The sequence below is a fragment of the Eptesicus fuscus genome, chromosome 4, assembly GCF_027574615.1.
Source record: "Eptesicus fuscus isolate TK198812 chromosome 4, DD_ASM_mEF_20220401, whole genome shotgun sequence".
Taxonomy (NCBI): domain Eukaryota; kingdom Metazoa; phylum Chordata; class Mammalia; order Chiroptera; family Vespertilionidae; genus Eptesicus; species Eptesicus fuscus.
In genome coordinates this window covers 72,982,433-73,005,254 of record NC_072476.1, presented here as the reverse complement: position 1 = coordinate 73,005,254, position 22,822 = coordinate 72,982,433, and the positions used below count along the sequence as shown (strand labels likewise).

General features: G+C 43.2%; 1 protein-coding gene and 1 non-coding gene across 2 annotated transcripts in view; both read left to right on the top strand.

The window, feature by feature from the left end:
* Positions 1-1,698: 1,698 nt before the first annotated feature.
* The window catches only part of ANKDD1B (ankyrin repeat and death domain containing 1B), a 46,311-nt gene continuing 25,187 nt past the window's right edge, over positions 1,699-22,822 (top strand). The window contains 8 exon segments of the mRNA XM_054714345.1: positions 1,699-1,737; positions 3,986-4,947; positions 5,134-5,222; positions 8,227-8,304; positions 8,307-8,329; positions 11,276-11,374; positions 20,489-20,587; positions 20,693-20,797. Coding sequence (XP_054570320.1) covers positions 1,699-1,737; positions 3,986-4,947; positions 5,134-5,222; positions 8,227-8,304; positions 8,307-8,329; positions 11,276-11,374; positions 20,489-20,587; positions 20,693-20,797 — 1,494 coding nt within the window.
* LOC114230191 (U6 spliceosomal RNA) lies at positions 11,752-11,858 on the top strand. Its single transcript, XR_003616053.2, has one exon. It is a non-coding gene; the product is annotated as a U6 spliceosomal RNA (small nuclear RNA).

Below are 22,822 nucleotides of genomic sequence, written 5' to 3'. Positions count from 1 at the left end.
TCTTTTTTTTAAATATATTTTCATTGATTTTTAGAGAGAAAGGAAGGAGGGGGAGATAGAAACATCAATGATGAGGAAATCATCAATCAGCTGCCTCCTGCACGCTCCCTACTGGGGATTGAGCCTGTGACCTGGGCATGTGCCCTGACCAGTAATCGAATCGGTGACCACTTGGTTCATGGGTCAACAGTCAACCACTGAGCCACACTGGCTGGGCTCCTGGTTATTTTCTATTTGTCCTCCATATCACACTTTGCCCTTCAGGACCCTGCTTTATGTCCAGCAAGGTATCATGGCAATGGGGAAGCCACTGCAGAAGATTTGAGGGAAGAAGAAAGGTGAAGTTGCGTATTTATTCCTTCATGTACCTTTTTGTTAAGTCCTTTGACCTAAGGTCACAACCTCTTGTAGGTGAGCATCTTCATATTGCATTCTCTGCTCACTCTCCAGGTTCTGATAATCCGTTTCTTTGCTCACCTTTTCAGCTTAGGAGTGGCAACAGAGCCTTGCTCTTAGTATCCCTGGGGTGCTGCACTACCCTTTATGGTTTCCCCATACCTGCCCGCACCTATAGAGATGGTCCCTTTATTAAACTCATCTCAAATTACCATTTTTTTTTTCTGCCAGAACCCTAGCTAATACATTGCTCTGGGAAAACTATTGAACACATTCCCTCGAAAGCATGTATAAGAATGCTCATAGTAGTACTGTAATAGCCAGGAATTGGAAATTAACCAAATATTCAGCAGTGGTGGGATGGTTAAATTCTATCATTGTATATTCCAACAATAGAATTCTACACAGTGGTGAAAATGAAGGATATATATAGCTAATCAGAATGTGGGTGGATATCACAAAGACAATGTGGAGCAAAAGAAGCAAGTCCCAGAAGGATGCCATCAGCATGATTCCATTTATATAAAATTCAAAACAGTTAAAGCTAGATTATATTGTGTTAAAGATGTATCCACATGAGATCAAAGTATTTTAAAAAGCATGAGTGTTGTCCCAATGGTTGGAATAATGATTTCCTCTGAGTGAAGGTAGGGGAATGTGATTGGGCAATGGTACATGGAGCTTCTGGGGTGCTGGCAGTGTTCTGTTCCTTGTCTGGCGTGGTGATTGAATGGATGTTCATTAAAAAATATTCTTTCAGCTGTACAAACAAATTTTATGCACTCTTGTTCATGTGTGACCTATATCACAATAAAAAAAATGGTAGAAACTGCTTTGCTCATCTGCTTTTCCTCCATCTCTGCAGGCTACTAGCTTCAATAGAGAAAAAAGTACATTTCTCTCTTCTAGGACTTTGCTGAACACAGCAAGAAAGTGCCATCCTATACCAACATTTTGAGTTTTTCTTCTAATACTTCCCCTGATACTACAGCCTCAATCAGCATTTGGTCTGCCTTCCAAAGGACAGCAGTTGACAATTTGACCTAATACTTTGTCACCATCAAATAAGTCACCAGTGATATTCGTGTCCCCACTGCCCCAAGTCCTCCCTCAAACACTAAGCCAATTCTGTATATTAGGTTTTGTTACTTGCAGCACCCTACTTTCTGTATGAGTTCAGAATTTCACTTCAGCTGTGAGTTACAAAGGCCCAAATGAGAGCTTTTTTTAAAAAATCGGTTTTACTTTTCACTTGAAGCCTCCGATTTTCTTGGCCTCACGCAGTCGATTTGAGGTCACAAGATGGGCTTTTCCACATCCAACCCTACACGTGAGTTCCAGGTAGGAGGACAAGAAAGTGAAAATTAAAAAAGGGCAACAAATTTGTTCCTCTTTATGGAGCTTTCCCGAAACTTCACATAATTTCCACATATCTCAAACTGTCACATTGTAGGGCAACTAATAAGGATTCCCCATATAGAGAACCAGGAAATGGAGTTTTTAGCTGGGCCCATTGCCACCCGAAACCGAATCAGGGTTTGTTAGTAATTCTACCTGTACCATAAAAAATTCCTATAGAAAACTAGATAAATTATCACATTGGTGAAATTTTAGAAGCATTTCTTAGGAATAACACAAGGGTGCCCTCATTATTTTGTTGGAGGTCCTAGCCAATTTAATAAATAATATGAATGAAAACTGGAAACAGAAATAAAAATAAAACTTTATTGTCAGTGTGTTTGTCTACATTTTTTTCAAAAAATCTAGATTTAATAAGAGTTCAACAAGGTTATGACTACAAGATCAATATACAAAATGAATAGCATTCCTAGACCATAATAACCAATTAGAAGATATAATAAAAATAATCTCTTACTTGACAACAATCTACAAGATACCTAAATGGTAGGTATCAAGAAATATGCAAGAACTTGGGAACTACAAAATATTACTGAAAGATCAATAGTACATCTGAGGAAATGAAAAAAGTATATTCATGATAGGAAGGATGATAAAACTATTCTCCCCAAAATTTTCCATAAATTCAGTGAAAATAAAAACAAAATCCCTCATGTTTTTTCTTGGGAGTTAAGTAGATCCTAAATGTTATATGGAAAAGCAAAAGCTCAAGAATAAGGTAGAAGATTTTTTATAAGATTTTTTATAAAGTTATAGTAACATTAATTATTATTAAGCTATAGTGTTACTATAGCTTTATAATAAATCTGGGGCACAAAATGTTCTTTTGTTGTATAATTAAGAAATAATCACTTTTGCTTTGTAATAGACAATTGGGTTAGCAGTTCAAGAAAAACCTTAATAATATGGTGAGAATTGGAAACATGATTCCATTTATTAAGCAAACCATAATATTGAACTTGTCCCCCTTACAAATGTGAGTTAATATGACAGTCTTAGTATTTCATTGTTGCTGTCTACAGAAGTCTCAGGGCAACAGAATATAATTCAGAAGCAAATGGTGCTAAACCTTTCTAACTGCAGTCTCTTAAATTTACTATAATTTCAAACTCACACATACATATGTATACATAGATATACATATATTACACACACACACACATACACACTCAAACTCTGCCAAAGTCATGTCTACTATTGAATTTTGTCTACCTTTGTGGGGCCGCTTGAAAACATCCACTACTTTCTATACCTTTTATCAACCCCTTAGCAGTTACCTAATCTCTGGCTTTCCAATTTTCATCAGTTTCTCTCCCTTCTCTCTCTCTCTCTAAACATTTAATCACCTTTATTTATTTATTGTTTTTGTTAATCCTCACCCGAGGATATTTTTCCATTGACTTTTAGAGAGAATGGAAGAGAGAGGGAAAGACAGAGAGAAATATCGATGTGAGAGAAACACATCGATTGGTTGCCTCCTGCAAGAGCCCTGACCAGGGCCACGCCGGGGAGGAGCCTGCAACCAAGGTACATGCCCTTGACCTGGAATTGAACCTGGAACCCTTTGGTCCACAGGCTGATGATGCTCTATCCACTGAGCCAAACCGGCCAGGGCTCTCTCCCTTCTCTTAGGTCCGTGCACCCGCGAATCTGTGTGTACTAGTTAGTACACATACAAAAAAGGTGGGCTAGTTCTGGGGTCAAATCTAGTTTTGTTATGAGGGCTCACATTTTTTTCACTCCTAGAATATCCTGCACTTCCAATGTGACCACTGGAGCCATCCCACAGGTGTGAGCTGGTTTCATTTGTTTGGTTGTAATCCATTAGACACGTTATGGGATTCCGGGCAGAGATCTTGGTTGTCCTCAATATTCTACTTTTCTTGCATATTATTAGAATTTTAGCTAGGCACATGATTGCCCAAAGTAGATTACTGTGTCTCACCAATTCGTTATCGTATAAACTACTAAGAAAGTGATAATATCCCAGACAAGGAACCCAGTAAGTTACAACTGAATTAAAACGGGCCACCCGGGCTTACACCTCAAGAGAACTTGAGTGTCCCTTTATTCCAAAGAAAATCCTGGAAGCCCATGTAGAAATGGCTTAATACTGAAGTGCCAGTCGTGTTGGCTATGAGTCCAGCCTCCACAGTTCTCAAAACTGTAGGAAGAATCGCTGGAGAATGCGCTGGGCGCTTCCTCACAATGTTTTTCTTCAGGGAAAACCAAATCATGTCACGTGCCCGCCACACCTGTGGCGGACCTCACACCTGAGCCCGGGCCCGCTGCACACACAACCCCGGACCTCACACCTGTGCTCGGGGCCCGGGGTCCGCTGCACACACAACCCCGGACCTCACACCTGAGCCCGGGGCCCGCTGCCCACAGAACCCCGGACCTCACACCTGAGCCCGGGCCCGCTGCCCACAGAACCCCGGACCTCACACCTGAGCCCGGGCCCGCTGCCCACAGAACCCCGGACCTCACACCTGAGCCCGGGCCCGCTGCACACACAACCCCGGACCTCACACCTGAGCCCGGGCCCGCTGCACACAGAACCCCGGACCTCACACCTGAGCCCGGGCCCGCTGCACACACAACCCCGGACCTCACACCTGAGCCCCGACCCGCTGCACACAGAACCCCGGACCTCACACCTGAGCCCGGGCCCGCTGCACACAGAACCCCGGACCTCACACCTGAGCCCCGGCCCGCTGCACACAGAACCCCGGACCTCACACCTGAGCCCGGGCCCGCTGCCCACAGAACCCCGGACCTCACACCTGAGCCCGGGCCCGCTGCCCACAGAACCCCGGACCTCACACCTGAGCCCCGCCCCGCTGCACACAGAACCCCGGACCTCACACCTGAGCCCGGGCCCGCTGCCCACAGAACCCCGGACCTCACACCTGAGCCCGGGCCCGCTGCACACAGAACCCCGGACCTCACACCTGAGCCCCGGCCCGCTGCCCACAGAACCCCGGACCTCACACCTGAGCCCGGGCCCGCTGCACACAGAACCCCGGACCTCACACCTGAGCCCGGCCCGCTGCCCACAGAACCCCGGACCTCACACCTGAGCCCGGGGCCGCTGCCCACAGAACCCCGGACCTCACACCTGAGCCCGGGGCCCGGAGCCCGCTGCACACAGAACCCCGGACCTCACACCTGAGCCCGGCCCGCTGCTCACAGAACCCCGGACCTCACACCTGAGCCCGGGCCCGCTGCACACAGAACCCCGGACTCGGACTCGGGCGGACCGACCTGCCCTGCCCCACCTGCGCCCTGAGGCCCCCGCGAAGGCGGTTCGGGAAGATGGGGCGCGGCTGCCAGGCCCTGGAGGGGCCCGGCCAGGAGCCTGAAGCCGGAGGAGCGTCAAGAGGCGGCTGCGGGTCAGGAGCTCCGTGAGTCCTGGACAGTCTGGCGGGGGCCGGGCTGGGGGGCCGGGCTGGGGGGCGGGACGGGGCGGGCTAGGGACACCCCCTCCCCCTCCGCGGACCCCAGCCTCAGCCCTGCGCTCCCTGCGCTCAGGCTCAGCCTCGGAATCCACCCCCATCCCGGTTCGGTTCACATTTCTCAGGTTAGGCCTGTACTGTGAACGGAAGGAACGTGTTCTTCCCTCATAAGGAAGAGAATTTTTATAGAAATGATTAAGCCCTTTTACAAATAAGGGTTTTACGTGCTTTGTTATCTCATAGCCTGACTCATGTGCTGATTTATTGTGTGACTTTAAGTAAGTCCGTTTTCTGTACTTAAGTTTTTAAAGCAGGGAACGGATCAGCTGTGCCTTGGGAATCCAGGGGTCCTCAAACTTTTTAAACAGGGGGCCAGCTCACTGTCCCTCAGACCGTTGGAGGGCCGGACTATAGTTTAAAAAAACAAACTATGAACAAATTCCTATGCACACTGCACATACCTTATTTTGAAGTAAAAAAACAAAACGGCAAAAACACCCGCATGTGGCCCGCGGGCCATAGTTTGAGGACACCTGGCTGAGGCACGTTGGAAAGGAAGGTGAGGTTAAGAGACAGTTTGAGGGGGAGCGTGCCCTGGAGGGATTATAGCATTGCTGTGTATTTTGAGGGGAATGATTAAATGATTCAGAGAAGAAAGGGGATCATGTCTAGGAAACGGATATGTATGAAATAATGGGTGAGAAGGGGTGGGATTCAGAGCCCAAGTGAGATGTGAGAAGTAGGATAGTTTTTGAGGATGAGCAGGTCAAGAGTACGACCCTGAAACTGGGTGACTGAGGTCGGAGAGAGGTAAGATTATTAGGGCAGGAAGCAGGGAACTGAGACTAGGTGCTTCGTGGATGTTGACATTACAGGGTGGTAACAAGAGTAGGTGATAGAAAGAATGAAGACACTCCCTGGTCTTTGACTGGACTTGGTGGCATTATAAAGAGTCTTTGGTAGATGCTAGGGAAGCTACTCAGCAATACATCTACAAAACCTCTCTTTGAGTCCTTTCCTTTTGGAGATGGTTTATTGGTGATTTCACATTTTTCCAATTCTGACTTTATCCTCCAGAGTTGGGGTTGTCCCCTGTGAGCCTTCTCCTCCCTTACATAACAATAAATAAATAAATCCTGAATCTTCTCTGTGCTAGGTAATGAATCCTACCATCTCAATGTGTATATGTGTGATATGTAATGTTTATAGTAGGTGTGAATCTACTTTCATCTCCTTTCATATAAATGAGAATAGAACATGTTCATCTCTTTTATCCTTTGTATATATTTATATGATTTGCTGGATTTTATTTTATTTTTTCATTGAATTTATTGGGTGACATCTATATATATAAAAGCCTAAGCAACCATTCGACCATTTGACTGTTTGACCGGTAGGTATGACGTGCACTGACCACCAGGGGGCAGACGCTCAATGCACAGGCTTGGAAACATGGAACAGACTGATGAATCTCAGAGGGAAGGGGGAGGGGGAAGGCGGGAAGAGATTAACCAAAGATTTTATATGCATACTAGAGGCTGGTGCATGGATTCATGCACTGGTAGGGTCCCTCAGCCTGGCCTGAGGGGATCAGGCCAAAACTGGCAGTCCAACATCCCCTGATGGGTCCTGGATTGTGAGAGGGCACAGGCCAGGCCGAGGGACCCCACCAGTGCACAGACTCTAGTTGGTTAATAAAATTATACAGGTTTCAGGTATACAGTTTTACAATACATCATCTGTATATTGTATTGTGTGTTTACAATCCCAAGTCAAGTCTCCTTCCATCACCATTTATCTCCCCTTTACCTTCTACCTCCCCTCACTTCCCCTTTTCCTTTGGCAATCACCATGCCATTGTCTATGTCCATGAGTTTTCTTTGCTTAATCCCTTCACCCTTCTCACCCAATCCTCAACCCCCTCCCTTCTGATGGCTGTCAGTCTGTTCTCTGTATTTAGGAGTCTGTCTCCAATTTATGAATTTATTTTTGTTAATTAGATTCCACATATAAGTGAAATAATATGGTATTTGTCTTTCTCTGACTGGCTTATTTCACTTAGCATAATACTCTCCAGGTCCATGCATGCTGTCACAAAAGGCAAAATTTCTTTTTTTTTTTTTTAATATATTTTATTGACTTTTTACAGATAGGAAGAGAGAGGGATAGAGAGTTAGAAACATCAATCAGCTGCCTCCTGCACACCCCCTACTGGGGATGTGCCCACAACCAAGGTACATGCCCTTGACCGGAATCGAACCCGGGACCTTTCAGTCCGCAGGCCGACGCTCTATCCACTGAGTCAAACCGGTTTCGGCCAAAATTTCTTTTTTTTAACGGCCCAGTAATATTCCATTGTGTAAATGTACCACAGCTTTTTTTTTATCCAGTCGTCTACTGATGGACACTTGGTATCTTGGCTGTTGCAAATAACGCTGCAGTGAACATAGGGGTGCATATGTTCTTTCGAATTAGGGTTTCAGGGTGTGCTGCATTTTAAAGTTTTGTTTTGGCAGGCCTGGCCTCTGCACAGGGTTCTGCAGACAACAGTTTTATCTCTTGTGGAGCATTTGAGCTTCTCCCTGTCTACTCTTGTATCAACATTTTACAAACAACATCCCCTGGGAAGTCCCTGGCCACCCCCCAGCCTCCTCGAGCCAGATCCTGCGTGGCTGACTTCAGGGTGGTCCTCGGGAATCATTACTCGTTGGGACCGGGGATATTTTTAAGCGTGTGAAAACACTTGTAGAGTGAGGAGAAAGCAGCATCTTAGCACTGCAGCTTTATAAGACATTGAAGCAAAGTCCCCGTGTTCAGAATGGCAGAATGAGAAAGGCTCAAGGCTGTAGTTTCAAGTTGTTAGAGTTAAAAGGTTTACCAAATGAGGTTTGGTTTTTTCTTCATCCTCTTTAAATCCCCTCCCCCCAGTCATGCTTTGCTTGCTTGCTTTCAGTATTGCCAAATGAGAGAAGCCTCCAGAATGCTGCTAAAAGCAATAATTTGGATCTTATGGAGAAGCTGTTTGAAAAGAAGTTAACATTAATGCTGTGAACAATGTGAGTAGAATTCACTAATGTGACAGTGACTAACTACCCTAGGGGTGGCTTGGGTTTACACAGGTCAACTGAAATATAATAAAAACAAAAATGATTGTGCTGGATGAAATAAGGGAGATCTCCTTTGTCGGTAATTCCGGAGTGTTTATGCTAACGGTGAAATCAGCACTGGAATAGGCTCTGCGAGTCCCACTTTATCTTAAAGAGGGGACGTGCACACGGTCTTCATGCACATCTGTGCAAAGTCTGTGGGTGGGCAGCCAAGCCAACTGTCAAGGTTGTGGGCCTGGGCTTGGTCCTGGATGACAGGCTGTGGGTGACTTTGGCCTCACACATTCTGGGAAGGCAGAACCTTTTTGGCTACATCTCTGGGTTGTTTTCTCCCCAGTTATGTCCTGTGTGTTTGGTTCTTCCACATTTAAAATCTAAAGGCAGCCCCAGCCGGTTTGGCTCAGTGGATAGAGTGTCAGCCTGCAGACTGAAGGGTCCCAGGTTCAATTCCAGTCAAGGGCACATGCCCGGGTTGTGGACTTGATCCTATTGTGGGGTGTGCAGGAGGCAGCTGATCAGTGATTCTCTCTCATCATTGATGTTTCTATCTCTTCCTCTTCCTCCTCTCTGAAATCAATAAAAATATATTTTAAAAAAATCTAAAGGCAGTATGGGTTTTCGTTCTACTGCTTTTGAAACATAGTACATGTTGGGCAATGGAGCCCTTTCTGAAACCCGGCTCTTACTTAGTTGCTCTTCGAATGCTTGGGTTTGGGGGAGAAGCCCACTGCCAGAATAGAAACTTCCTGCTGCTTGGTTTTGTGGGGATTCCCTGATAGCCCCTCAAAGTAGGGTTTATTAAAGTGAACTCACTGGGGGCTGTGTCAATTGCTTAGGACAATTTGTGGAGTGGTGCAAGATAGGGATGTCGGAGGTAAATTTAGTGTTAAATGAAACAAAAGTTCCAGGGCATTCAGAGAGTTCTAGCAGATGTTCCCATGGCAATATGATTTTGTAAAATATGAAAAAGTGAGAAATTTTAACTACAATTGGTTAAGTTTTCTGACTCTGGCATTAAATGGGGCTCTCTAAAGAGTGTAAACTTCAGGTTCCACAAAACCTGGATCTGCCCCAGGCAGTGAGGTCATAGAAACTGAAGTCTTGCATCATATGCAGGGGAAGGATGTTTAGCAGTTTTAGCAGTTATTCATGTGTGTACTAGTATGTGAGGGGATATGTGTTTATGTGTATATTATGTACATGTGTGGGTGTCTGATGTGTTACAGGTGTATATATATTCATTGTCTATATACCTCTAGAAGTACAAAATTTTGCAGCATAACAACTTCAGTAACAAAAAAAAAAGAAAAGAAAAGAAAAAAGGAATCAAGGAAAAAAGGAGAGAAAAAAAATAAGCAAGGATCTTTGAAACTGTTGTTTAGGTTAATTGTTGAATAAGTAAAGCAATAATAATTTTTTACTGTAATCATTTTTCCAAGTAGCAGGAAATAGATTCTTCAATATAATTTTATAATCATTTCATTTTTTTTTACATATAACTTCCTGATATTTTAAACCATATTTTCATATTGAAGTACTTGGAGAAACAGTACAACCTAGACCACTTTAACTTATAGTTAGTATGGCAAATTATTATAAACTCCTGGTGAATTGTATTATTCTTAATAATGACATCTCTATTAGGCCTGTTTACGGTAAATTGTTGACATGGTTACTTGTAATGTTCCTTAAAATCTGGGATGATAGAGATGAAAAACTGTAGGTGGTTTTATTGAATTATCTTGGATGCTGTTTTGACTTGCATTTTTATTCACAAATAAAGTTAAGGGGTTGTATAAGCCCATATTTGACATATTTCAACATAGCTCTAGATTGCGGGCAACGTCAAGATAAGTAATGTTTTGTCAAACTTAGTTTATCACCAGTTTAGCTACCAAGGGAATCAGATGTTTAATTTAAATGATTCTCATATTTTTGCAATAAATTTTTTATATGAAACAAAGGATAGTAAATCAATGCCCAGGCACCTTCTTTGGAAGCAAAAAGAGTGTCTAGAATATGGGAAGTATGAGACGAGTTTTATTTGCAAGCAAAACATCCATTGTTTGAAACACATTAAACTGTCTCTGGACATCTCAGGAGCACTATGGTGGCTTTCCTTTGAAGCAAAAGATATTCATCGCTTTCTTTTTTTTATTCTCACCCGAGGATATTTTTCCCACTGATTTTTAGAGAGAGTAAAAACGAGAGAGGAGACAGAGAAAAGCACCAATGTGAGAGAGATACATTGATTGGTTGCCTCCCGCATGCCCCCCAGAGCCTGCAACCGAGCTTCATGCCCTTGACCGGAATCGGGCCCAGGATCCTTTGGTCTACAGGCCTACGCTCTATCCACTGAGCCAAACCAGCTAGGACCATAGCTTTCTTTCTCTGTGCCTATTTCTTTCTCCTCTCTTCCCCATTCCCTTCCTTTCAGAAGAATTAGTTTGCTTCGGTAAAATTTACAGTCCAAAAAATTGCAGACGAAAGACCACATACGTATGTATTGAAAATCTAGGAAAACTTTTGTTATGCATTATCAATATATTCTAACCAGAAAACATTTACCATTTTTAATGATTGCATATGGGGAAAACACAACTTGTACTCTAATTTGAAATTCATTCTACTGTTACAAGCAATGATAAGTTATGCAATAGATTTCAGCGTGGGGCATATCCTCCAGTGGTCTGCCAAATTCTCTGGTATTTCTGATAATCAATGAAGGCAAGATTATGCTAGATATAATCCTCACTACTTTCAAAGACAAAAATGAATAGAGAAGTAATAAAAATACAAGCACCTGATAGAAAATTATGGTCATTCTAGAAACTGGCATCTTAGAAAAGGCTAAATAAAAATCAGATTACTGAAAACACAATTATGTTTCCTCAGATGAACCGCACAGCCCTGCATTTTGCAGTGGGGGCAAATCATTTATCTGCGGCGGATTTCTTGCTTAATCGCAAGGCCAGGGTGGATGTTGCTGATAAGGTAAGCTCATCTTCCTTTGGTAGAATGAATTGGAGCAGAACAAATGTGTGGGGAAATCTGGTCACTTCAGTTATCTTTTCTTCACATATGCACAAAATGTTTCCATTGGCAGTATTCATTTTGGAAAGGTCTCTTGGAGAATATATGTACTAGTATTATGTGCTCTGTATTTGGTGACTAAATTGTTTATCCATTGCCTATAGGACTTAGGCTTTTATTTATTTTCCCATATTCACATTATGGCTAGTAGCATGCATTTGTAAAAATAAAATGCTTGCTCAGAGTATAACTTGGGACATGGAAGATAGAAGCTAACTGGCCTCAGGGACATTAAATCTTGACTTTGCCCTGTGAACTCTGATAAAGAAATAAGGCTTGTGCTCGCTTCAGCAGCACATATACTAAAATTGGAACGGTACAGAGAAGATTAGCACGGCCCCTGCGCAAAGATGACACGCAAATTCCTGAAGCATTCCATATTTAAAAAAAAAGAAGAAAGAAGGCTTAATAAACATATAGTATGTACTAGATACCAGTCTTAGAATTTGAATATTTAGTCCCTCAAACTTATAAGAAAAGTAATACTCTAATAACCAATTTACAGATGTGGAGTCTGAGAAAGATTAAATAGCTTGCCCCCCAAAATTATATCTAAGAAGGGGTGGAGGCAGGTTTTGGACCTGGCTTAACTGATTCCAGAGACCATCCCATTACCCACAAATCAGTCAATTTGTCTGCTCAGATATGAAAACCCATCGTGAGGATTTTCCACCCACTTCTCCCAACTTTATCTAGTACTCCACAGAGCTAGTCTGTTTTCTCTCTGAAATGACTCTTTGGAGGGTAAGGCTCAGCATTGCTCTACCTTCATGTCTTACAGGACTTGGATTTAGTATGTTCTTAGTAAGTCTTTGGAAGATAAATGAATGAGGTCCTTTCAAACCAGTTGATCATATTGTTGGTTTTGTTGGCAATCATAGACGTGGTCTAGACAGACAATGATGAGAATTTCTCCTTGTTTCACCAGTAGGGTACACCCCTCTATTTTATTGCTCTGGTATTTTTGGGCAAGTGGATTGATCAGTAGCAGAAGCAGAATGAAGAACTACCCTTTTTTAAAAATTGACACCAGAAGCACTCCAACATTGTGAGTGTAATAAGTTGTGTTATGGTAATGGTACTTAAGGAACATGTATTTTAGGTCTGGAAATTGTTGCTTGATTATTTTTCAGTGTTAGTTAGCCTGCAAAAGATACTTTGGTCATAGACCTGATTGCGAATAATCTATTCTTCTTTTGACATTGAAATCCTGATACAATAACTTTTTATTTTATTTTAATTCTTTTTTTAATTGATTTTTTAGAGAGGGGAAGAGAGACAGAGAGGCAGAGACAGAGACAGAGAGAATGAGAGAGAGAGAGGAGAGAGAGAAAAACACAGATATGTTGTTCTACTTATTTATACATTCATTATAATTCATTCATGTATGTTCCCTGACCGGGTATTAAACCCACAACCTGGGATGATGCTTGAACCAACTGAGCTCTCTGGCCGGGGCCTTTACTTTAATTCTTAAATTAATAGACTATACAATTAAGTTTGGGGGTTTTTTTTGGGGGGGGGCATACAGTGCTATGAATTTTAACACATGTTCATAGATTCATGTAGCCACCACCCTAATCAAAATACTAAACATTTGCATCATGCTGCTCTTTGTACTCAAAGCCCCCATAACCCTGGCAACCACTTATCACTTCTCCATCTCTATAGTTTTGCCTTTTTGAGAATGCCATATAAATGATATTGTATAGTATGTATAATCTTTGGCACTGGCTTCATTCACTCAGCAAAATGGCTCTGTTGTATGTATCAATAATTCCTCCTTTTTATTGCCGAATAGTATTCCACTATATGGCTATAACACAGTTTGTTTATCCATTCACCAGTTGAAGGACATTAGAGTTGTTTCCAGTTTTTTACCATTCCTTGATTTATTTATTTTATTTTACACTAGTGGCCCAGTGCATAAAATTTGTGCACAGAGGGTAGGGTTCCCTTAGCCCAGCCTGCACCCTCCCCAGTCAAGGACCCCCTTGGGGGATGTCCGACTGCTGGTTTAGGCCTGATCCCACAGGAATCAGTCCCACAGGGATTGGGCCTAAACCAGCAGTCGGGCATCCCTCTCACAATCTGGGACCACTGGCTCCTAACCGCTCACCTGCCTGCCTGCCTGATTGCCCCTAACCCCTCTGCCTGCCTGATCACCCCTAACTGCCTCTGCCTGCCTGCCTGATCACCCCCAACTGCCCTCCCCTGCTGGCCAATTTGGTTCTGATTGGTTGGTTTCTATGCCAGTCAGCACCAAAAGCTCCGCCTCCTAGGCAGCCATTGGCTCCTCACAGTTCACCCAGATTTGGTTTTGATTGGTTGGTTTCTATGCCAGTCAGTGTCTCCAGGCCTATTTCCAGGCCTGATCAGAGAGTCAGGCTGATCAGCAGCCCCTGCAGAGGCCCGGAGAGAAACAGAGGCACGGCTGCTGGCGAAGCCGGGAGAGAAAGAGAGAGGCAACGGCTAATCAACAGCTGCCACGGAGGCTGCATATCAGACTCTGCCTCTCTCTTAGGGCCTCTCTCCAGGCCTGATCTGCAGCCCCCTCAGCAGTCAGTGCTGGGTGGCTGCATCTGCACTGGCGGCAGTCAGTACTGGGTCACCACGGCAACCCAACACTGACTGCAGGACTGACTTCTGGTGTTCGGTCGAGCCTTTGGTTACAGACCCTGGGTTTTTATATATTAGGATTATTTTATTTTATTGTTGACAGTATTACAGATGTCTCCCATTTTCTCCCTTTATGTCCCCCTCCACCCAACCCTTCCCCATCCCAGGTTTTCCCCATGCTATTGTCTGTGTCCATGAGTTATGCATATATGTTCTTTGGTTAATCTCTTCCTGTCCCTTCCCCGCCAACCTCCCACCCCACTGAAGTCTGTTATTCTGTTTCCGGGGGGGGGGGGGGGGAGGGACATTGTTTGTGTTAAAAACTATTTTATTAATTTTAGAGAGGGAGAGAGATAGAAATATCAATGATGAGAGAATCATTTCCCTCCCACACTGGGGATTGAGCCCACAACCCGGGCATGTGCCCTGACTGGGAATCAAACCATAACCTCCTGGTTCATAGGCCAGTGCTCTACCACAGAGACATGCTGACCAGATGTCCAGTTTTTAATTGTTACAAATAAACCTTCTAAAAACATCCATGTATAGGCATTTATATAAGCACTAGAGGCCTGGTGCATGAAATGTGTGCACTCGGGGGGTCCCTCAGCCTGACCTGCACCCTCTAACTGTCCGGGACCCCTCAGGGGATGTCCGGGAGCCCTCACTCCTTACCGCTCGCCTGCTTGCTGCTCCTTACCACTTGGCTTGCTGCTCCTTAGCACTGCCAGAGGCAAGAGAGGCTCCTGCCACTGCTGCTGCACTCACCAGCTGTGAGCCCGGTTTCTGGCTGAGCAGCGCTCAGCATTGAGTGTCTGCCCCTTGGTGGTCAGTGTGCATCATAGAAACCAGTTATTCTGCTGTTTGGTAGTATTAGCCTTTTATTATATAGGATAGGTTTTCATTTCTCAGGTGTAAATACCTAGGACTGAGATTACTGGGTCATATAGTAAGTGATGTACAAGAAGCTTCCAGACAGTTTTCTAGAGTGGCTGTTCCATTTTCATTCCCACCAGCCACATAGCAGAGTTCCAATTGTTTCACATCTTCATCATCACTTGGTATTGTCATTTTTTACTTTTTACCCATAGGTTTAAAAAAAACCTACTTTTTACCCATAGGTTTGCACTGGCTTCTCATTGTGGTTTTAATTTGCATTTTTTAAATAGGAGGTTGTGTCTTGTGTTATTTACCTTTCGTATATCTTTTCTGTTGATGTATCTATTCAAATCTTTTGAATATTTTTTTAAATTGGTTGTTTGTTTTCTTATTGTTGATTTTGAGAGTTATTTATGTATTATAGATACAAATATTTAGTCAGATATGTGATTTGCAAATATTTTCTCATATTCTGTAGCTTTTCATGTTTTTTTAGACCAAAAGTTTTAAATTTTGATGAAGTGCAATTTACTTATATATTTTTATATAGTTTTTAAAATTAATTTTAGAGAGAGAGGGAGAGGGAGAGAGAGATAGAAACATTGGCTGCTCCTGCATCCCCCCTACTTGGGTATCAAACCAGTGACCTCTTGGTGCATGGGTCAACACTCAACCAACTGAGCCACAGCAGCCGGGATACTTATCCTATATAATAAAAGCCTAATATGCAAATCAACCAAAGGGTGGAATGACCGGCAGAAAGACCGGTTGCTATAATGTGCACTGACCACCAGGGGGCAGATGGTCAACACAGGAGCTGCCCCCAGCCTGCAGGCCCAGGCCAACCAAGGCAGGTGCCAGCGGGGGGCACCCCCCAATTGCCCTGCCAGTCACCCTGCAGAGGGAGGCGACTGGGGGCAGCAGGGGGTGAGGCTGGCGAGTGGGCAGCACCAGGTCGGCCAAGGTGGGTGCCAGTAGGGGCCCCCTGATTGCCCTGCCGGTCACCCCACAGAAGGAGACGACTGGTGGCGGCGGTAGGGGTGGGGCCCATGAGCGGGTGGTGCTAGGCTGGCCAAGGCAGGTGCCAGCAGGAGCCCCTGATCGCCCCACCAGTCACCCCACAGATTGGCCCTGATCGCCGGCCAGGCCTAGGGACCCTACCTGTGCACAATTTTGTGCACTGGGCCTCTAGCATTTTATGTTGTGTTATATCTAAGAATGATTTGTGTAACTTAAGGTCACGAAGACTTTTCTTATATTTTTCTTCAAAACTTTTATAGACTTGTGTTTTACATTTATTTCTATTGTCCATTTTGAGTTAATTTAAGTATAAGGTGTGAGGAATAGCTCCAAGGTTCTTGTTTTTTTGCTTTTTGTTTTCTTACATATGGATGACCAGTTTCTTCAACACCATTTGCTACCATGTCACTACATTTTCAACATCTTTACAGTGCTGTCTGGATCTCTCTCACCTGTGCAACATTCAGGGGCCAGTCTGGGACTTGGACTGTGGTCTAGCTGTTCTCCAAGCTTTTGTCAAGCTGTTTAGGTTCAGGTCCATGTACAAGTCAGGGATGAGGCCAGGAATACATGCACAACTTTATGGGATTGCTTTCTCGAGCTCTCACTTCTCCAAGACCATCTCCCCTTATTTTCCAGCTTCAGGGCCCCTCTCCCCTTTTTCCTGGTCCTCTGACTAGAGAGCTAAGGGTGTAGTCTCCCAGCTCCACTATGTATTTCACACAGTTGGGTCTGCCTCCAGGACTAAGAGAGGAAAAGAAATAACATGAGTTCCCCCTCCCACTCATACCCCCTCTCTGACCACAGTTTCTCTGGTCAGAGAGAAGGATTCCCACTGTCAGAGTTTTATTTTATGTTTTTTATAATATATTTTTATTGATTTCAGAGAGGAAGGAAGAGGGAGAGAGAGATAGAAACATCAATGATGAGAACCATTGATCAGCTGTCTCCTGCACGCACACCACTGGGGATTGAGCCCGCAACCAGGCATGTGCCCTTGACCGGAATCGAACCTGGGACTCTTCAGTCCTCAGGCCGACGCTCCATCCACTGAGCCAAACCGGCTAGGGCCCACTGTCAGAGTTTTAGATGCTTGCCCAATCACTGCTGCTACCCCTCCTACCATAGGGTTACAGCTTTGGGAGTGAAGCTTGCTTGGGGCAGAGCCAGAAGAGAAAAAAGAAACAGAATTTCCCTTCCCTTTTCTGTCCTATAGAGTCCCCCTTCCGCTCCTTAGACCAGAGAGGGCTTCTCTTGGAGCTTTTTCTGTCCCCGCCCAGGGTGTAGTTCTGTGATGTGCACTTCCATGAGTCTAAGTGGGAAGGTATGAAGGGAAAAAACAAAAAATCAGGAAACCCTAATTGTTTATAGTTTGGGTTCTGGTTTTTTCCCCCAATCTACCTATTACCATTTACTTCTCAGATTTCTCAGATAGCTTCTCCATGCATTCTGTCCAGAGATTCTAGTCACATTTGGTGAGAGAGACAGGGTCCTGGTTACCCCATCTTAACCAGGACCAAAAACCCAAATCTTTAATCCTATATAATAAAAGCCTAATATGCTAAGTGTCTGGTCGTCCGGTTGGTCATTCAACCAATCAAGGTGTAATATGCTAATAGTATTCTAAGGCCACTCAACTGCTCGCTATGACGTGCACTGACCGCCATGGGGCAGACACTCCAACCGGTAGGTAAGCTTGCTGTTGGGGTCCGGCCGATCCTCAGCTGGCCAACCTCTCGCATCCCTCCCTGCCCCAATCATGCACCAGTGGGTCCCTCGGCCTGGCCTGCGCCCTCTCGCAATCTGGGCTGAGGGACTCCCCCCCCCCACCCGCAGTGCATGAATTTCATGCACCGGGCCTCTAGTATGCTATAAAAGCAAATAGAATTGTACAATAAATATCTATGTATTCATTGCTTAGGTGGAATAGCATTTTTCTGTTAAACACCATATTTCCAATATATTAAATATACTACTGGTTTATGTCAGAGTATAAGTCAATTATTCACAAAATATTTTACCAACTTATTCTAGTTGAGGCTTTTCCCATTTGGAAGCTTCTTGTAATTTGCCTCATGAGACTGAAGGGCTGTCAGGTAAAAGGTATAGTAATTTATGATGTGTTGCTATACTCTGCCTTGACAGGTTCACTAAGTTAAATATTCCTATAACTAATTTAATTACAGTGGCATTAGTATATAGCTAATAAAATTATTTTTATAATTCAAGCAATGCCATGTTTGGTCAGACCTGGCAGCTTCTTTATTTGGTTGAGGATCCCTGACTTTGACTTGGCTAATCTGTTTTGTAAGTTCTAACACCTGTTTGCAAAGAGTCACTAACGAAGCCCTTCACCATCAGTATTTATTCAGTGCTTGTTGTGGGTAAGTCTCAATGCCAACTTCTGGGGATTCAACTAGATACAAGTTCTTGCCACTCAAAGTGTGGTCCTGGACCAGAAGCACTGGTATTACCTGGGAGCTTCATAGAAATGCAGACTCTCGGGCCCACCCATCACCTTTTGAATTAGAATCTGTGACTTAACAGGATCCTCAGGTGATTGTGTCGGGAAGGACTGGCATGAGATACAGTCCCTGTTTTGAGGGGCCTATAACCTACTGGGGGAGCAAGGACCAGGATGTAACAGATGTGTACCAATTGAGGCACTGCATGGTAAGGATCAAATGCATAGCCCAGATGCTGAGGACTCCAGGTTCAAAGTGGGTAGCATTCCAGAGTCTTGGGAAGAGGCAGAATAGGTAAAAGGAAGCTCTTCTTCCAGGTCTGAACAAAGCATCCCAGGTGGCATGCACATGATGCTCAGAGAATAATGACCACCATCTGCTCTCAGAGCTTCTTATTTCTGGGAAACTCCTCAAGAGCAAATGTTCCCAGGGGAAGTTATTGACCTTCTCACCTATGACCAGACTGGTAATGAGGACAGGTTGTTAGTGGCGGTGGGCATTTTATACTGTACAGAGCATCGTGTACCGACAGTGACTGTAATCCATGACACATGCTCATAAACTGTCTCAGGCGTGTCAGTTTGATAGTACAAGACTTACCATATTTTCCGGCATATAAGACGACTTTTTAACCCAGGAAAATCTTCTATACGCCCAGTTGTCTTATACGCTGGAAAATACGGTAGTTTTATGATGGTTCTCATCAGGGGAATTAACCTCTGTGAGCAGTGATTCCTTGACTCTGAGGAACAATGGTTCCATTTCGAATTTATGGCTTCAGAGACTCGAGTTGTTTACAGCTTGAATTCCTGGTTTTTGGATTTTATGGTCAGTGTTTGAAAGCTTTAAGTGTTGGTGGATTGGAAATTAGGAGTGATCTCTTAGGGAAATTTTGAGCTTCTATCAAAATGTGATTTATCCTCTATCCCAAATATTTCTGACCTTGTTTTTTTTTGTTACCATATGTGAAACTGGACTTAGTGTTATTGAATATAAAGCATTAATTGCAACTAGTTATTGTACATTGTTGTTCCTTGAAGAAAAGAGTACATTTTCTTTATACTGGAATTGTAAATATTTAAATAGACTATGTAGGCCTAACTGCATAATACACATCAGCAACAATGTAATATTTTTTACCCAAATGTTTTAAATTTGTAGTTTGTTGAATAAACAGATGTGGAACCTGCAGATATGGAGGACCAACTGTATATACATATACATATATGAGTTTTTCTGGTCATTGCTTGTTTTATAAAAATGGGATTATGTTATATTTTATCTGCAACTTATTTTTTACATTTTAACAGCTACCTCATGGAAAGTACTCCAAGTCAATTGTTATAGCTCTAATTCATGATTTTTAATGGCTGCATGATGTGTTCCCTAATTTGTTCAGCATTCCTGTATTGATAGACATTTACCTTGCTCCCAATTTTAAGGGTTAAAATTAATAACCTTGTTGATATAACATTAGGTCTTAAAACTTATTTTCATGGGATAGATTCCCAGGAGTGGGAACGCTGGTTTATTTAAATTTTTAATAGATATTGCCAGATTGCTTAAACTATAATGGTTTCATTTTCCACTGATACCTTTTTTCAATTGGTTTAATTGCCTTTTTCTTGTTGTTTTGTAAGAGTGCTTCATATATTAGAGAAAGTAACGATTTATCTTTATTAAGAAACATTTAGAGAATCAATTCTTTGTTTATGGACTTTATCAACAGTCTTTCCTTTTATAACCACTGGATTAAGGTATTGTGCATTGCAGTCTAGATTTTCTTCTAATATATTTATTGTTTGTGTGCTTTTGTGTATTTGTGATAAGATATAGGACTTAATTTTATTTTCTTTCCTATGGAGAATCACTTGTGCCTGCACCATTTATTTGTTTTCCCCATAGAAATGAAATATCATCTTTGCTGTATATGAAATTCTCTTCCTGTTTCTTAATTTTCAACAGTTGACTATTAACTTGGCTTTTGGTGACTTCAGATCATGTGTTCTTTTCTTCTCTCTTCTTGGGAAAGCATGGCTTGACAGTAATTCACCTTGCAACCTGGTCTGGAAGCCTTGAGATCATGCTCATGATGGTTAGAGCTGGAGCAGACCAGAGAGCCACGAATCAGGTCGGTATGTGCATCACACCTGGACATAAGCTCTCACTTCACCGTGCAGAAGGGGAAGTCTTGAGATCACTATGTGATGACCTCCTCTACCCTGGCTGTCCTCAGGATGGAATGAAGGCCCTTCACTTTGCAGCTCAGAGCAATAATGTGCACATTGTAGAGTACTTCATTCAAGATCTGCACCTGAAGGACCTGGACCAGCCTGATGAGGTATGCTTGCTGTGGTTGGACCGGTCTCACATACACCCCTATCAACTTCCCTTTTCTTTCTGCCCCTGCTGGAATGCCAATGCAGCCAGCACAAGCCTGCAGCCAGCTCCTCCATCGCCCTGGCAGAACTATGGAGCAGAAGGGAAGTGCGGGTGTTGGCCATGGCCCTGGCTCCGGCATGTGGGAGGACAGGAGGTAGTAAGGAAGCCACCAGATCCCTTCTTCCCTCTCTACTCCCTCATCCTGTCAGGGGTGTGGGCAGTATCCACAACTGTTTGGTATTCACAATGGGTAACCACATTTTACTCTATCATGCCTGGCCTTTTAGGAATGAATTTGACCCAAGGCTCTACAGTAATGAGCCATGGAATATAATGCAATCCTATCTAATAATAGAGTAACATGTAAATCACTCCGCTACGCCCATGATTGGGCGGCAGGAGGCTGGGGGGCGGGACTCGGAGCCCCCCTCAGTGGCCGCAGACCATCAAAAGCGTGGGAGCTGGGTGCCTGTCTGCTCCAGCACCAGGCTCCACCGCAAAAAGCGAAAGCGTGTAGGGGACCCTACACGTGCATGATTCAATCATGCACTGGGCCTCTAGTTTTATCATATTTGTCTATGTTTCTTTTCTTTTCATAAGGAGATATAATAACAGCTACCACTTTTGAGTAGTTATTAGTGTGCTGGGTACAGAGGAAAGCTACTCACATTCATTATTTCAGTGAGAGGCTAGAGCCTGGCACACATGGATGTTAAACAAATCATTGCTGAATGAATGAATTATCCTCTTCATCTGCACAATAATTTTATGATGAAGAAAAAGTGTGCTCATTGTTAAAGGTAAGGAGGTTGAGGCTCAGAGAGGCTAAGTACTTGATCTGAAGTCCCAGAATTGGAAAGTGAAAGAGCCAGGTTGTGTGTTCAGGGCTGGCTGACTCCAGTTACCGTGCAGTACTGTGTCCCTTTTCAGATGACAGTGGCCATTGCCCATGTGCTAGGGATTGTCTTTTCTCTGGAATATCTCCTCGGCGTCTTTCATAGGATATAGCATTCTCTGTGAGGTTGGCTTTTTTTTTTTTTGGCATTTTTATTTTGAATGAAATCACCTTTTTTTTTTTTCACTGTGCCCACAGATCTTAGAAAAAGAGTAGACTTTGTCTTTTCAATTGATTAATCCGAAGTTCTTACAGTACTAAAAGTGGACTCAGAGATTCTTCTCTCCTTAGATGACCCAGTGGGCTCATTATTTTATTTTCCATAAAAGTCTCTCTAAAAGTTAGTCAGCAATATTTACTTCATTTTACTTCGTTTAAAAAAACTTTTACATTTTTTTCCTGACCTCAGTCTAAAAACAACAATAACAAAAACTATTTCTTCAAATAAAGTCTATAAATTTATTTTACCTCCTCTGAGTATGACTAAGCAACTATACATTTATAGCTTGGAGGCAGAGAGACTTGGGCTATGGTCTGGGTATATATTATCTATGTGGCTCTAAGCAAGTTCTCCAACTGCTGAAAGCCTCAGTATCTCCATCTGTACAATGGGAATAATAAAACCTACTTCATGGTAACACCAAGGGAATAATTGGAGGGGGGTTGACCTCCATATATTTTTTTTTCAACAACACCCCATTTCTTGATGTAGACAATTGGTATTTTGTCAATTTTTATGTAAAAATGGCTATGCTGATGAGCTTCATGGTGAGCCATTCCATCACCCCTTTCCAATCAGACACTACCCCTAAGCCATTCTTATGTAGCAAATATTGGAGCAGCCACTGTTGGAATGCTTACATGAGTTAATGACTAAAGCACTTAGCAAAAAGCACTTGGCACATGGTAAGTGCTCACTAAATGGTAGCTATTATAACAATTACTATAGGATAAAGTCCACTATCTGATTTCCTCAAACTGATAATTACAGTCAGATAGCATCTAGTGTCAGGGACAAGTTGGATCATTCTGGTTTGATTGATGCTGAGTAGGGGTGCAGCCTCTGAATGAATTCTATTCCGTTCAATT